General features: G+C 38.7%; 3 protein-coding genes across 3 annotated transcripts; 1 reads left to right on the top strand and 2 right to left on the bottom strand.

The window, feature by feature from the left end:
* Positions 1–1,638: 1,638 nt before the first annotated feature.
* LOC124393445 (histone H2B 3) lies at positions 1,639–2,529 on the bottom strand. Its single transcript, XM_046861285.1, has one exon. The coding sequence runs from the start codon at positions 2,460–2,462 to the stop codon at positions 2,082–2,084; it is 381 nt and encodes a 126-aa protein (XP_046717241.1). The 5' UTR covers positions 2,463–2,529; the 3' UTR covers positions 1,639–2,081.
* Positions 2,530–2,701: 172 nt separating this feature from the next.
* Positions 2,702–3,623, top strand: LOC124393444 (histone H2A). Its single transcript, XM_046861284.1, has one exon. It carries the CDS (start codon positions 2,794–2,796, stop codon positions 3,178–3,180), a length of 387 nt encoding a protein of 128 aa, XP_046717240.1. The 5' UTR covers positions 2,702–2,793; the 3' UTR covers positions 3,181–3,623.
* A 153-nt stretch (positions 3,624–3,776) lies between these two features.
* On the bottom strand, positions 3,777–13,068 carry zpr1 (ZPR1 zinc finger). Its single transcript, XM_046861283.1, has 13 exons — positions 12,831–13,068; positions 12,570–12,731; positions 11,079–11,169; positions 10,922–10,992; positions 10,226–10,312; positions 9,998–10,120; positions 9,735–9,861; positions 8,048–8,118; positions 6,821–6,910; positions 5,618–5,728; positions 5,429–5,518; positions 4,342–4,407; positions 3,777–4,244 (listed from the first exon to the last, which is right to left on the bottom strand). The coding sequence occupies exons 1-13, from the start codon at positions 12,945–12,947 to the stop codon at positions 4,122–4,124; spliced, it is 1,329 nt and encodes a 442-aa protein (XP_046717239.1). The 5' UTR covers positions 12,948–13,068; the 3' UTR covers positions 3,777–4,121.
* Between the last annotated feature and the right edge of the window lie 1,798 nt (positions 13,069–14,866).

Genomic DNA, 14,866 nt, shown 5'->3' with positions numbered 1-14,866 from the left:
ATTGCAATTCGCAACTCAGCATGATAATGACGTGTTCGATGCTAAGCATGCCAAGTATTCTAGCAGCTAACACCAAAACAAACCCTCCTTTCTTTTGATGCATGTTCAAAAAAAAATAATAGATGCAAAATCAATAGTTTCCGTAGAGCATAGTCACTAAAACAGGTCAGTATGATCCAATTTTAGTTGCTAAGAGTGTTCTGAAAGCCTCAGATGCTGTATACTCAGATCTTTGGGATGTGCTGGAGAAGATTTTACAAAGTCATTTGGCTCTACCGTCTTTGATACTTGATCTCATCAGAAATTAAAATGAAACTCACAAACGAAATGAAAGTTCTGATGTTGCATAAGGTTGCCAAAACAAGGCCACAGAAAATGTGAGGTAACAGACAATACTGTATAACCTGAATAACACACTGATTTTAGTAACTGATACTAAATTATTTGCTTTTTACCAAGTAACATTGGCAATCAAGGTCTAACAGAAGCTAGTGTAGCTGTAATATCTTAAATGTTAGCTAGCATAACCATGATAATACAAGAACATACAGTTGGCACAATGAATTTTTGGTAACTTACCTGCGTTTTGCCTTTTTTTTTCCATATACATGTACAGTACAGACAATCAGTAGAAATTGATGTCATATGTATGTAAAATAAAATCTCAGAAATCTTAGTCGAAATACTGGCTTATATCTATTAAAATTGTAGTATGGCTGTAATATAGACCAAACATTACTACTGAAAAATTTATCTACCAATCATGTGAGTGAAATCCCACTGTACAATTTAAGAAAAAAAAGATACTACACTGTACTTTTCCTTGTCACAAGAATGGTACACTTAAGTGTATGCCTTTTTGTACCTGTAGTATATATAATTATATTAATTTTGTTTATATTCTCTTGACCACTTCTGTTCTCCAAATCAGACCACAGTTTGGCTGCGATTATTTGCTATAATTATTTTTGGACTACAATTGCTATCAACAATCATCTCCATCAGTAAACGGTTCCTTCAAACACAATAGACCTCAAGTTAAAACTATAGTAAATTTGATCTATTAAAATGTTATATTCTGAGTCTGCGTACGTCCGTAAATCTGCTGTGGAAATATCTGCTGTAAAAAGTGCGATACAAATAGAATTAGATTGAATTGTTTTCTTTTTTTTGTACATTTAAAACAAATTAGTGTTCAAGGTAAACAATACTGTATTAAAAATACGAACGATGGTACAATCTCTGCTACCACCCCAGAGCTGAGGAAAAGAACAGTTTGATTGTAGAACATAATTTCTTACAGATTTCTGATACTTGAAAACTCACAAGCGCCCTTGTGATTTTATATTACTAATGCGTTCAATATGGTAATAACACAATCTATTATATACTTCTATACTAATTATAACACTAATCCTAATACAATAGTAATACTGAAAGGCGTACACTAGTATGAGTGTTTTTGTTGCATATTTTATGAAACCTTCCACACCTTAGAATGCAACCTATACTCACACTGGGTTGTGTTTATAACCTTACTGTACAACTTATCATAAAACTCCTGATCTCTGATCACAACGGTGCTGTTAGGTACACCTTTATGAATAACCATATCGACGAACATCAAAAATACATCTGTGCCGAAATGAATCAACTTTTTTATTCTGTGACTTGACAAAAGAAATCATTGTGGACTGATGTTCATTATTAAGACACAGTTTTAAATCCATACAGTACAGGAAATCTGTCCCCAGGTTTTTTTTTTTTGTCTCAATCCACAGCAATGTTATGATGTGCACTCAGGAGCCATCAGCACCCAAAGTGTTACATATGAGAGGAAACCTGTGCATTCGTTCACACATGCGAACAAGTAGGAGAGACATTAAATAAAAGCAGCACAGAAAAGGCAAATGGCTGTACAGTTTTTTTTATCGTCCTTCAAAAAAAAGAGGATCAGGCAGTAATTTTGAGCAGGATGAACAAAAAAACCCCGTGATAGACATGCGGTATCAAAGAGCAGACAGATCTCTTCATTCCTCCGTTGGCGCCTCTTCCATTCAGTCCATCTTGTGCTCCTACCTTCACTTGGAGCTGGTGTACTTAGTCACAGCCTTTGTGCCCTCAGACACAGCATGTTTGGCCAGCTCTCCAGGCAAAAGCAGGCGCACAGCGGTCTGAATCTCTCGGGATGTGATGGTGGAGCGCTTGTTGTAATGAGCCAGGCGTGAAGCTTCGCCAGCAATGCGCTCGAAGATGTCGTTCACGAATGAATTCATGATACCCATCGCTTTGGATGAAATACCAGTGTCCGGATGGACTTGTTTTAACACTTTGTATACGTAAATGGCATAGCTTTCTTTCCTGGTTTTGCGCCGTTTCTTGTCCCCTTTCTTCTGGGTCTTGGTCACAGCCTTTTTCGAGCCCTTTTTAGGTGCCGGGGCGGATTTTGCAGGGTCAGGCATGTTTTTCTGCTCGACAAGGAAGCGTCAGATGTCTTCAGCTCAGCTCTGTATACTTTCTGCGCGGTCCATTCACCTCTATTTATAGAATTCGCTTGCAAATGAAAGGAGCCTCAGACTTTCCTCTGATTGGTTGCTCTCTTTGCCTTGAAGTACACATAGCGTTTTAGGATTGGTCGTCTTTATTAGATGCACCGTATCCAATCGGATTCAGGACTGGGGTATAAATAACAAACCCTGCTTACATCATAATACAGCGCGGTGACTGCAAGTGAAAAACAGAGTCAGTTCGACATCACAGGCTCGCCTCTTTTTTTTGTATTGTCGTGTCAACATGTCCGGAAGGGGGAAAACCGGAGGAAAGGCCCGAGCTAAGGCTAAGTCTCGTTCTTCCCGAGCTGGACTTCAGTTTCCAGTGGGTCGTGTCCACAGACTGTTACGCAAAGGGAACTACGCAGAGCGGGTGGGCGCGGGGGCGCCCGTGTATCTGGCCGCGGTGCTGGAATACCTCACGGCTGAAATCCTCGAGCTGGCCGGAAACGCGGCGAGAGACAACAAGAAGACGAGGATCATCCCCCGCCATCTTCAGCTCGCCGTCCGCAACGACGAGGAGCTCAATAAACTTTTGGGTGGCGTTACCATCGCCCAGGGCGGAGTGTTGCCCAACATTCAGGCCGTCCTTCTGCCCAAGAAAACCGAGAAACCAGCCAAGAGCAAGTGATGAGTTTCGAGGACACAGACATCACGGCTTCGGTGCCACCATTTTGAGTCTCTAAAGTAGTAACACGTTATTGTTTTGTTTTCCTTCTTGCTCTGATTCTGCATTGTCTTAAGGTGTAAAGAACCCAGTGATGCTGTTGATGTACTGTATCTCGAAGAAATGGCTTGTGTATATAAATATATACACACACACACACGTATATTCACATCGATCCGGATGAACGGCGGACATGTTCAACCTGCAGCCGGGGAACAAAGGTGGACTTGGAGCGGATTAAACACCACAAATACACGGGCTGAGCATTTACATACACTCTTGGTAGTTTTTAGACCAGTGCTTATTGTCGTTCTTTCTGCTTTTAAAACCATATTGTAATTTTTTTTTTTTTTCCTTTTCTGTTTAATTCAATAAATGTTTGAGAGCCTGAGGAAGGCACCAAACTCCCCGTGCATCAGTGTGTTATTCACCGCAGAAGGTTGCCTGAAGGAAACTCCTCCTTTTATTCATATTAAATCGCATTATGTGTATTATTCACACCTTTAGTCTATTATGTAGATTATTTTTAATCTGGGACTGTCATTAACGCCATCACAGAACAGATTCAATATTATTTATTGTACAAAGACAATGCATACATTATGTACACTTGATTAATTTACCTGTTTAAAGAAAATCAATGCACTGTAGCACTAAGTGCTATTTAACTATGCATTTTATACTGTAATTTCATAACATCTTGGTGGTTATCATGACCTGATAAACACAAGGCCGAAAAACAAAAAATCTCGTATAGATGCAAGAAAGCCTGGGCATTTTGCATGCAATTAAACAAGACAGTGCTCATGTTTCTTTTTTTTTTTTTGTACACTTAACTACATCGTCACTCTTAAATAAAAACAATAAAAAACGTTTAACTAATGTTGACCCCTGGCTGAATTCTCTCAATTCTCAGTGCTATAGCCCTCGGTTTTCATGTCGTTAAGTCCCAAGTCTTCGTTATGTTCAAACGTTCGAACGTACTTCTCGATCTTCAACTCAGGATCAGGGTCCGGAGCGTAAACGTTCTACAGAAAGAAATGTCAGGTTTAATTTCGTTTGAAACCTCAGTTTTGGTCATTATACATTCTGGGGAAGGGATTTGTGCAAAGAGAAAAAGTGTACCTGCAAGTAACTGTTTCCTGCTGGATCATCCAGGATGATGTGGACGTCCATTTCTCCTGACATAATCTTGACACAAAAGAGAAACATTAAAAAATAAATTGGATTTGCTCATAAATGATGGCTGATGTGTTCAAAATCTCATCACTTTTGTAATTAACTGACTAATAAAAATACAGCATTTTCCCAGACTTGCATAAGCAGATGGGATGGCTCTCTTACAAAGTTTGTGCTGGTTATTAAAATATATACACACAGTAATTCCCCGCTTTACCGCAATTCAAATCTCGTGCCCCCGGTTTATTGGGAAATTGCATTTGCCACATAACTAATTTGTTTGGCTGATTTTCCTGTTCTCTCAGGATAGCATGATAGACCAAAAACCTTATAGGGAATACATTTCAATACAGTGCAGAACTGTATACATAAAATAACATTTTTGGTGTGGCGTTCGTTTATCGCAGGCGGTTTTGGTACATAACCACCGTGAAAAAACAGGGATTACTCTGTGTGTGTGTGTATATATATATATATATATATATATATAAATAAATATATTTCCATTCATTTACACGCATATAATCATCTTCTTTCAGTAAGTACTTGAGCCTGGTTATGGTTGTGGTGGATCTGGAGCCTATCGTAGGAAGATTAGACATAATCTAGGAATACAGCCTGTATGCCAGTCCATGCACAAATACATTTACACGCCAGGAGTAATTTAGAGAACTTACTCACAGCCGTGTGGAAGATATGTGAAACGTATTCTGTAACCACAGTCTTTACCCTCTGTAAGCACAGACTGTAACCTGAGCGGAGGATTGAGCTAAAAATATTGGAGTTGTAATATAACTATACTCACTTTGCCACTACAGCACCTGTAATTTGTACAAAACATGTAATTTTAACACAAGTGTATATACCTTCAACAGCCTAATAGCATAATAGGTGAAACTCTGACATCTGACATGAACCTATCTGCAAAATCTTCACTAACCTTTGGCCAGGAAGTAAATGATCAGCTCTGAATAAGATATGTAATAAGGGTAGAGGGTTGAACATTGTGCATGTAACAAGGAAAAGTGCAAACCTTGTCGATCTTTTTCCCAAATAGCTTCAGTTTCTCAGATGTGTCGGAAACTGCGCTGTCTCCACAAATAAAGGGGTTTTTCATGACGATCTAAACCATACGTTGAAAAGAAAAAAACAAAAACAAATAAGGAATAAATTCTAAACACCTAAATAAATAAAATGTAGTTACACCCTACCCTAAGCTTACCTGTTCTTTGATGTCCTTAAGAAGCCCTTCCAGAGTGGTGAATTTTCCTCCTAAGACCGCCATACCCAGCTCAAACTCCAGCTCTGGAATCTCCACACTGCACGTCTCTGACTGTCAAAGTAAATAAACCAAGGACTTGTTTTGTTTCACTTTGCAGCAGGAACTTCAAACATTGCGTTTAGTATTGAGGTACAAAAAACAACCCCAATCAGAATGAGTGTTTCTCGATAATTTCTGTTCTATTTTGTTTACTACAAATTGAGTTCTACATTACAGTGGAACCTCGGGTTACGAACGCCCCGGCATACGTATAATTCAGGTTACGAATCGCAGTTCATCAAAATTTTTGACCCTGGTTACGAACAATATATCGGGATACGAACGTCACGCACCAAAAAAATCGCAGGCAAGTTGGTTGTTTTTGCTCTATCCACGCAGCTCATCACATCAGTTAGCGTCCTGTGTCCCTAGCGAGAGCATCGTGTTACTTATCCGCTTGAACTTTTCCTGGCAGCAGCGTAACAACTCGTTAGTTGATGCTCGTGGAATGATGAGATGGACAACATTAGCCGATGCATAACCACTTTACTTGTTTTTATGAAGATAGATTAGCAGGGTTACAGTCTTTTCCAGTACAATACCCATAATGAATTTCACTCTGGACTTCAATACCAACTGATAGTAGCCTTAAAGAAACAGCTCTCATTTTCCCTCTAATGCAACAATTGTCTCAGCGTTCATGTTAATAACACTGTCTTTAATATTCTATAATATAATATATAATAATATATAATAATATAATATAATAAGATTCTCCTTCAAACAATAACTCTCCCTCCTCCCCTTCTCTGACGTCGTCTCCTGCAGCGAGTCTTCTCAAAGGAAAGTACCGGTAAAGATCTTTTCCTCTTTTGTATGTTTTTATGTGGTATGATTTTAATATAACATGTTAAAAGTAAATAATATTAGTGAATATTGTCTTTATTTTTATTTAAGTAATATTTTTGGTTGTCCAGAACGAATTACCGAAGTTTCTGTTCATTATTATGGGGAAATTTGTATCGGGATACGAACTTTTCAGGTTACGAATAAAGTACCGGAACGAATTAAATTCGTAACCCGAGGTTCCACTGTACTTGAATATATTAAATCAACATTATTTTTGTGTCTAGAGGATAAAAAGCTTGTGAGAAATCGGAGTACCTTCAGCAGGTCTCGTGACATGTCTGACGGGTCTGTGAGGTGGAGAGTGATTTTGGTTCCCAGCTCCTCTGTGGCACCACCTGATTTCACCTGTTCATGTAGAATGACACAAATATTAACAGATTTCCTTTTCTACAGCGCTCATACTCGGACACACACAAAAAAAAAAAAACGTATAAAGGATAATGTGCACAGATGGCCAAACTGTTTGTGATGGCACGGACACGAGACGGGCATCTATTCCGCATTTCACTTTCTTTGAGATTGAAATAGATCAACCAACACACTGGACACAAGCAACGGCAGATTTTTACATTTGTGTGTGGCTGCCCATTAGTGTAAAATAAAGGTGGTAAGGACATTGAAGAGTTCTCAAACACATCTCAAAGCCATATCAATTCGTATCAGGACAGAAAAATAAGACGATGGGCAAGAGAATAATAATAATAATAATAATAATAAAAATAAATAAATAATAAAAAAAAAAAAAGAAAGAAAGAAATTAAGAAAGGATGGTGATGTCCAAGTGTTCATGAATTAGTACAGCGGTCCCCAACCTTTTTTGCGCCACAGACCACTGTGTTGTTTTTTGTTCATTTTGCTAGCCTGGGGGTTTCAATTTAGCGGTAATATATTGTGAGTTACTGGCCGGAGCAGCAGCTTTAAGAGGGTAGCGGATGAAGGTAAGACATGTTACCGAGGCATCTTGACATGCATCAAGAGTGAGTCATAGACAGATGTGGCAAAGAGAATCTGGTAATTTTCCCAAATAAAACATCGTTCAGAATCAGATAACAAATAAAACGGAAATAATGTAAGTTATGTATTCTTTCAGTGCCAGACCACTGGATTTGTATATACAGCACTTTGTAGGTTATATAATGCATTAAGATTTATTTAAATTTGGATAATCAAGGAACAATAAAACAGTACTGTACTCCCTCTATATCTTGCAGCTCATCTGAAAACACAGATTGGTTTATTGTTGGCACATTGATTGCTTATTTGTTTTCAAAGTAAAAAAACAAAAACAAAAACCCCACTGTGCTGTGTCTAATTTGGGGATTGGAAAATGCAATGAATATTTTTTGGAAACATCTGTTTTGTTACTGTTTTTGAGACAGACATATTCCTTTTGTATCTATCCAACAAACTAGGTAAGCGCCAAAAACACACAAGAACTGGACATATAGAGAAAATTTTATAGAGTAAAACTGCTTTTCTGACCTCATTAGTTCGATGTCCACAGCTGTCACAGTTTGTTGCCATGATGATAACTTCTTTGAAATGTGGAATTTCTGATCAACAGTAAAGGAAGAAATCTTGACACGGTAAAATTCTTTTTAAAAAACAAAAAAAAAGTTTAAAAGAGCTGGTAAAGTGTAACTTCTGGCTAATAAAGTATATTTATTCATCGTGTCGTATGCCTATACAACAATATAATTAAATATAGAATTACATTCAAATGAATAGTTCACAACCAGCCTGCACAATTACAAGGTTTAGTTTCTGTATTTTTAGTTTTAGTCTCCCATTAAAAGAAATTTAAACCAATACCTTAAGAAGCATCCCTCTAATCCCTCTAAGGGGTGGGCAATTATTTTTTCCATGAGCCACATGAGAAACAAAAAATATTGTGGAGGGCCGAACCAAAAGGCTGAACTCAATTCTGCATAATATTAATTGTATTTCTTTATGAAAAGCAGCACATAGCATTGTTTTGACAGACTGGTAAGAGAATGTTATAATTAAGCAATGAAAAAGTGAAAAGTCATTTATTCAATCAATTTTCACAAAACGAGAACATTTTACCATTGTGACTCATTATTTTTCAGTGGGAGAAATCTTGTATCTGCTGGGCTTTAACAAGTGCATCAAAGTCAGGTTGAAAGTCTGAGGTGGAGATTTGTTTGTTCACATATGTAGGTAGAGCCAAAGAGAACCAACATCATCTGAGCATGTCTTCTCAGGTTTGGAATGGTTTCTTCCTTGAGAGAAGAGTAAAAAGTGCTCTGCCAGTATCACATTAAACTGCAGGTCAATTAGTTCCAGCTGAACATCACTGGGTGCATTATCCACACTGCAGGTAAAGGGAGAGGAAATCATGTGCATTTCATCCGCGAGTGTTCGGAGATCTTCCAATCGCCTTGAAAACTCACCATGGAGATCCGCTAACATGGATAAGTACCTGCGGAGGTGTTCATTTGATAGTCTGACTTCTTTTAGGGTTTGCATGTAAGTGAGAGTGTTGCTCTTCATTTGGCTTAAAGGAAATTGCAACTTTCTCATGAAAGCCCTTACCAGGCTGTGCATTTCATGAACAAAAAGGCCCTTGCCTTGCAGTTTGGTGTTCAGTTCATTCATCAGTGCAGTCACATCAACAGCAAAGGCAAAATCTGCCACCCAGTCCTCATCTGAGAGCTCTGGGATACCTTTGTTTTTCTTCTCGCAAAACTCTTGAATCAATGCTTTCAGGTCCCGAACTCTTTATAAACCTTTGCCCAAGCTGAGACACCTGACAGCTGTGTGGTAGCCGATGTCCCTATGTTTAGTCTCATGCTCCTCCAAAAGTGCAACGAACTGTATGTGATTCAATGCTCGCACCCATCGATTTCACTCATTTTATCTTGCATAAGTTTCAAAAGTCAATTTTTCCGTCAGATTTGGACAACTGTCCGATGTGACAGCTGCCAGTTTGTCCCATTTCAGCCCCAGCATGTCCATGCATGCATTTACCACTGGCCGGGCCGGTCAGAGTCAACCAATGCTCAGGTGTGCTCTAATAGCTTGAATGGAACAGTTCCTCAGTAATAACCAAACCAGTATGCTGGGTTACTGCAGTTATTAGACATGGTCTCCAAAGTCAAACCTTTCCACACCAAACAAAAAGAAAACCTCAGCCTTGAAAGGATACGGACAAGTTTCATGTTTGTCGAAGCAGGAGCGTTGCATTCTGGGCAGTTGGTGTTGAACACCAGGACTTCGTTCCTCATTGACTCCGGATCGTTGTCATTTTCCTCCTCTTGTTCCGGTTCACTTTCCTGAAAGGAAACATAAAGAAGGTTACTTGAAGCAAACAATGAAACTTTGGGAAGTAGCATTTGTATAAAAAAATTTGAAGAAATCTAAACTCCTTTCCAAATACAAATTTAATGGAAAGTCGAATGGAATTCTCACCTCTATCCCAAGGGCTGTGTTTTGCTCAGCTGTCCTTTTGTAATAAGAGACAGAGAGTGCTTGGTCTTTCTGAGGTGCAAATGGATTCTCAATGAAACTGTTCCCTGAGGGATCATCAATGATCTGAGAGGTAACACAGAAAAAACACAGGGATGCATAAACAGGAACTTTTGTCTTAACAGTAGCTAATAAAAAGTTATATTGTAGTAGGGATATAGTTGGATTTACTAGTGTAAATTCTTCTTGGACATCTTTCAGATTTTTCAGCCTCTGAATAAATTGGTCTATTTTGTCTGCTACTTTCGGATCAGTGGTCTAAAAAGAAAAAAAATAAGCACACATGAGAACATGCAGACTGCAAATATGTGTGTTTTATCTTCTGGCTCTCCCTTTTAGTTATGCTGCAATGACTAGTCTTCCCTATTTGTACCCTGATTTTACGGTATAGTGTCTTTATTAAGTATCTTTATTGCTACATTAATCTCTGTTCGTTAATCTTTGCTCAGCATGTATACTCCCATCACTAAGCAGAACACCTCAGCAATGATAAAAATAATGAACTGGCCACAGATGAGGACTGGTTGCCTTTTGAGTCTGGTTCCACTCAAGGTTTCTTCCTCAGATCATCTCAGATTTTTTTTCTTGCTACTGTCACCACTGGCTTACTAAGTAGGGTTAAACTCACAAAGACCTAGTACAAATTTAAGTTTTATAACATTGATCTCTCCAAAGCTGCTTTGGGACAATGCCCATTGTTAAGAGTTCTACAAATAAAACTGAATAAAAATGTTATATACATACACACACACCAAAATTAATGCTACAATCTTGATATTACTATTAAAGCCCTGGGGTGAGAACATTAAATTGATTTGTGATAATCAAACACCTAAGCTCTAAACCACAAACAGAAACAGCACACACCCGTCGTTTTGGTTGATCTTGCTCTAAACCGGCAACCGCTCTGTCAAAAAGTCCCTCAAGAGTAGACAATGCTGAAAAATAAAGTAAACAGATTTATGTCACACCAGTTAACGCACAGTTATATGGGCTCCTTCATCGTTAATGCGGTTCTACTCACAGCCTTTCTGTGTAAATGCAGGTATTTCAAAGTCCAACTCGGGTATTCTAACAGTGGCACTGTCGGTCTTCACGACCTCACGGTTCATATCCTAAACCACAAAAACAACACGCAGCTTAGAAACACAGCATAAACAAACCACAATAAAATTTTATGAAGAAACCAGAAAGGACTGTAACCAGTACTTAACATCCTGGGTTAAGGCATCACTGCATAACATAATGAAAGCAGGACAATAGATGAATTGCCATCATACTAAAAAAAAAAAATAACCTCCATGCTGAACATCAAGCTGGTGTGACTGGACACACATTACAATTTTTGTGATTAACAATGTGTACTTGATTCGTTGTGCATAAATGTGTGTTAATGTGATAGTCAAACTAAACGTATTTTGTCTGTAGTTTCATAACAGATAAAACATTTACAATTATATTTGCTTATAATGTCCTCTAAAATAGTGATGAATGAAGAAAATGAGAGAGAAAGTTAGATGATGTGGAGATGGTGAAGAAGGAAGTGGATAGGATTAGTAAGGAGGAAGTGAGAGCAGCGATTAAGAGGATGAAGAATGGAAAGTCGGTTGGACCAGATGACATACCAGTAGAAGCGTGGAGATGTTTAGGACAGGCAGTGGAGTTCTTAACAAAATTGTTTAACAAGATTCTGGAAGGTGACAGAATGCCTGAGGAATGGAGAAGGAGTGTGCTGGTACCAGTTTTTTAAGAATAAGGGAGATGTGCAGACCTGCAGTAACTACAGAGGAATAAAGTTGACCAGTCACACCATGAAGTTATGGGAAAGAGTAGTGGAGGCCGAGTAAGGAGGTGACCATCTGTGAGCAACAGTAAGGTTTCATGCTGAGGATTATTTGCTTTAAGAATGTTGATAGAGAAGTATAGAGAAGGTCAGAAGGAGTTGCATTGTGTGTTTGTAGATTCAGAGAAAGCGTACGACAGTGTGCCGAGAGAGGAGTTGCGGTATTGTGTGAGGAAGTCAGGTGTGTCAGAGCAGTATGTGAGGGTGGTGCAGGACATGTCTGAGGACAGTGTGACAGTAGTGAAGTATGCAGTAGGAATGACAGACTGGTTCAAGGTGGGGGTGGAACTGCATCAAGGATCGGCTCTGAGCCCTTTCCTGTTTGCAGTGGAGATGGACAAGTTGTTTGTGGACGATATTGTGATTTGTGGTGAGAGTAGGGAGCAGGTTGAGAAGAGCCTGGAGAGGTGGAGGTACGTGCTGGAGAGAAGGGGAATGAAAGTCAGTAGGAATAAGACAGAGTACGTGTGTGGATGAGAGGGAGGGCAGTGGAGTGGTGTGGTTGCAGGGAGAAGAGGTGGAGAAGGTGGAGGAGTTTAAGAACCTCTGCCCAGTCTCTGCACCTAGACATCTGATACTCTACGAGTAATAGTATGTAGTACTATTATAAGTTATAGTAACACAATGTGGGGAAAATAAGCATTAGTACAAAGTCACTGTGATGACAGTCACCTCTTTAGTCTTTATATGGAGTGTGTAGCTGACACCTTGCTCTTGGATCCGACCTGCAGACTGGATTTCTGTATTGGTCCAGTGACAGTGGGAACATGTGAAGGAGCTTATAATGATTTCCCTGAAGAATGGAATTTTGGTCATAAGAAGACGTGTCATTCCCTGGAGAAAAAATAATAAAAGAAGAAGACATGCGATAAAGACACCATAGAACAAAGATATACCTTTACTGTTAGTCATGCACCAATGAAGTCCACTTACATTCTCGTAACAGTTCATGCACAAGCTCTCGATTTCCGTGGGCTGAGCTTCGTCCTCGTCCGCGTTTATGTCTTTAAACATGACCCCGCGGACAGACTCTTCGCCGATCACCGACATTGTATGGAGAACCCCTTTGCTGCCTTTCAAAAACAACTACAACCAGAAGTTTGGAGAAAACGTGGAAGCGTCTAGAAATGTCGTCACAATAGTGCGCACATGGATCCGCACTATTATTTCCGGTGCGCCAAAGAAAAAGTCCGGGAACGCCATAGGCTGTAAAATAGTTCCACCAGTCTCAGAGCCTCAAGTTAATCATAGAGACGAGTTCAAACAGGAAGAAAAATATTTCCTAACATTTGGCAATCCCTTTATCATTTTTAAAAAATAAGGTATATATTCTAACTTTCGAGCAAATTTTTTTTTCTTATTTCTTGATTTTTCTAAATGACTTTTATGCAATCCCTGTCTCTTCCGGTTTTGAGTTCATGCTGTAATGCTGGTACACTCCCACTGATGTCCACACTCTGGCTGATATTTTGAACATTTTCCGCTAGGTTTTGTGTCCACTAATTCAATTAAGTTTATCCTAATGCTCCTTACCCAATGCAATAGTAGAAATGTGGTAATAAAAATCAGAAAAAGTGACCAAACAGACTACAAACTATAAGAACCCAATAATAAATGTATGCTTTTGACCATGTCGGTTATTTTTCATCATTGTGAAGTAAAAAATAAATAAATAAATAAAAACAATGCACTTGGATCCAAAAAAATAACACTGGCTTTTATATTTATGGCATGTGGCAGATGACCTTGTCCAAAGTGTCTTACAATGATATCTTCTATAAACCTGAGGAAGTGAGGAGTAAAGGGTGTTGCTCAATGGCCCAATAGTGGCAGCTTGATGGTGCTGAGATTTGAACTGACAACCTTCCAACCAGAAGTTGAATGTTATAATAACTGAGCTACCGCTTTCATATTTATGACTAGTGTACAATTCTAGGAAACTTTGACATGAACTACAGTAAACTATAGCAACAAATGGCCAGATTTACTGGTACTCTACTTACACTGACTAGACATAACATTATGACCACTTGCCTAATATTATGTTGGTCTCCCTTTTGCTGTCAACACAGTCCTGACCTGTGGAGCATTAACAGCATTAACTACTTCAGAAATTTGAGCTTTAGTAGCTCGTCTGTTTGATCGGACCACATGGGATTCGCTCCTCATGTGCATCCATGAGCCTTGGCCACCCATGATCCTGTTGCTGATTCACTATTGTTCACTCATTGGACCACTTTTGATAGTTACTGCAAACCAGAAACACCCCAAAAGAGCTGCAGTTTTGGAGATGCTCTGACTCAGCTGTCTAGCCATCACAATTTAATATATGCCACCCAGTAACAAGTGTCATGATAAAGAGACTATCAGTGTTATTCACTTGACCAGTCATAATGTTATGCCTGATCAGTGTATTCAATACTTTGTAATATTAAAAAGCATGGTTTCTAAGGAACGAATTCAAGAGACGTCATGCAATGTGCATTGCATTGTTACACCATTTATTTTGCATTCTGTAGCTTTCTCATTTTAAAAGTTTCAAGATTTTGTCATTTAAACCGGATGAAGTCTGGTACACCACAGATAAAAATGCTGTGACAGACTGTTAGTTAATTACAACTAGCATAATTTGACATTGAATAAATCCTTTTTTCAGCGAATCAACTGTTATAGGATGTATACCCTGACCATGTTTAGAAGAACAGGGGTGAAATCTCACCTAGGGTGTGAAAAAAGGTAAGAAAAAGACCTGCTTTAATGGCTTCCCTAATGGCACCCATGATATTTTTTTAAGAAGAAAATGAATATAGCAACAACATATATTCTGTATGTAAGTTTTATTTTTGTACTTTCTTATCATGACATTTAATGATGCTACATACATCTCTTAGTCCTGGTCATGGACTACGATGGCATTTTTTACTACTCGAACACACCCAGTTCACCTACAGACTTGTTATATCAGGTAA

Source organism: Silurus meridionalis, chromosome 11 (assembly GCF_014805685.1).
Source record: "Silurus meridionalis isolate SWU-2019-XX chromosome 11, ASM1480568v1, whole genome shotgun sequence".
NCBI lineage: Eukaryota > Metazoa > Chordata > Actinopteri > Siluriformes > Siluridae > Silurus > Silurus meridionalis.
This window is presented reverse-complemented; position numbering and strand designations above follow the sequence as displayed.

Excerpts from the sequence above, each read along its gene's own strand:
- zpr1 (XM_046861283.1), bottom strand. The coding sequence starts at position 12,947 with ATGTCGGTGATCGGCGAAGAGTCTGTCCGCGGGGTCATGTTTAAAGAC. Across the intron at positions 10,121-10,225 it reads TCCAAGAAGAATTTACACTA|ATCATTGATGATCCCTCAGG; the intron begins GTAAATCCAACT and ends GTTACCTCTCAG. Across the intron at positions 4,245-4,341 it reads CAGGAAACAGTTACTTGCAG|AACGTTTACGCTCCGGACCC; the intron begins GTACACTTTTTC and ends TTCTTTCTGTAG.
- LOC124393445 (XM_046861285.1), bottom strand. The coding sequence starts at position 2,462 with ATGCCTGACCCTGCAAAATCCGCCCCGGCACCTAAAAAGGGCTCGAAA.
- LOC124393444 (XM_046861284.1), top strand. The coding sequence starts at position 2,794 with ATGTCCGGAAGGGGGAAAACCGGAGGAAAGGCCCGAGCTAAGGCTAAG.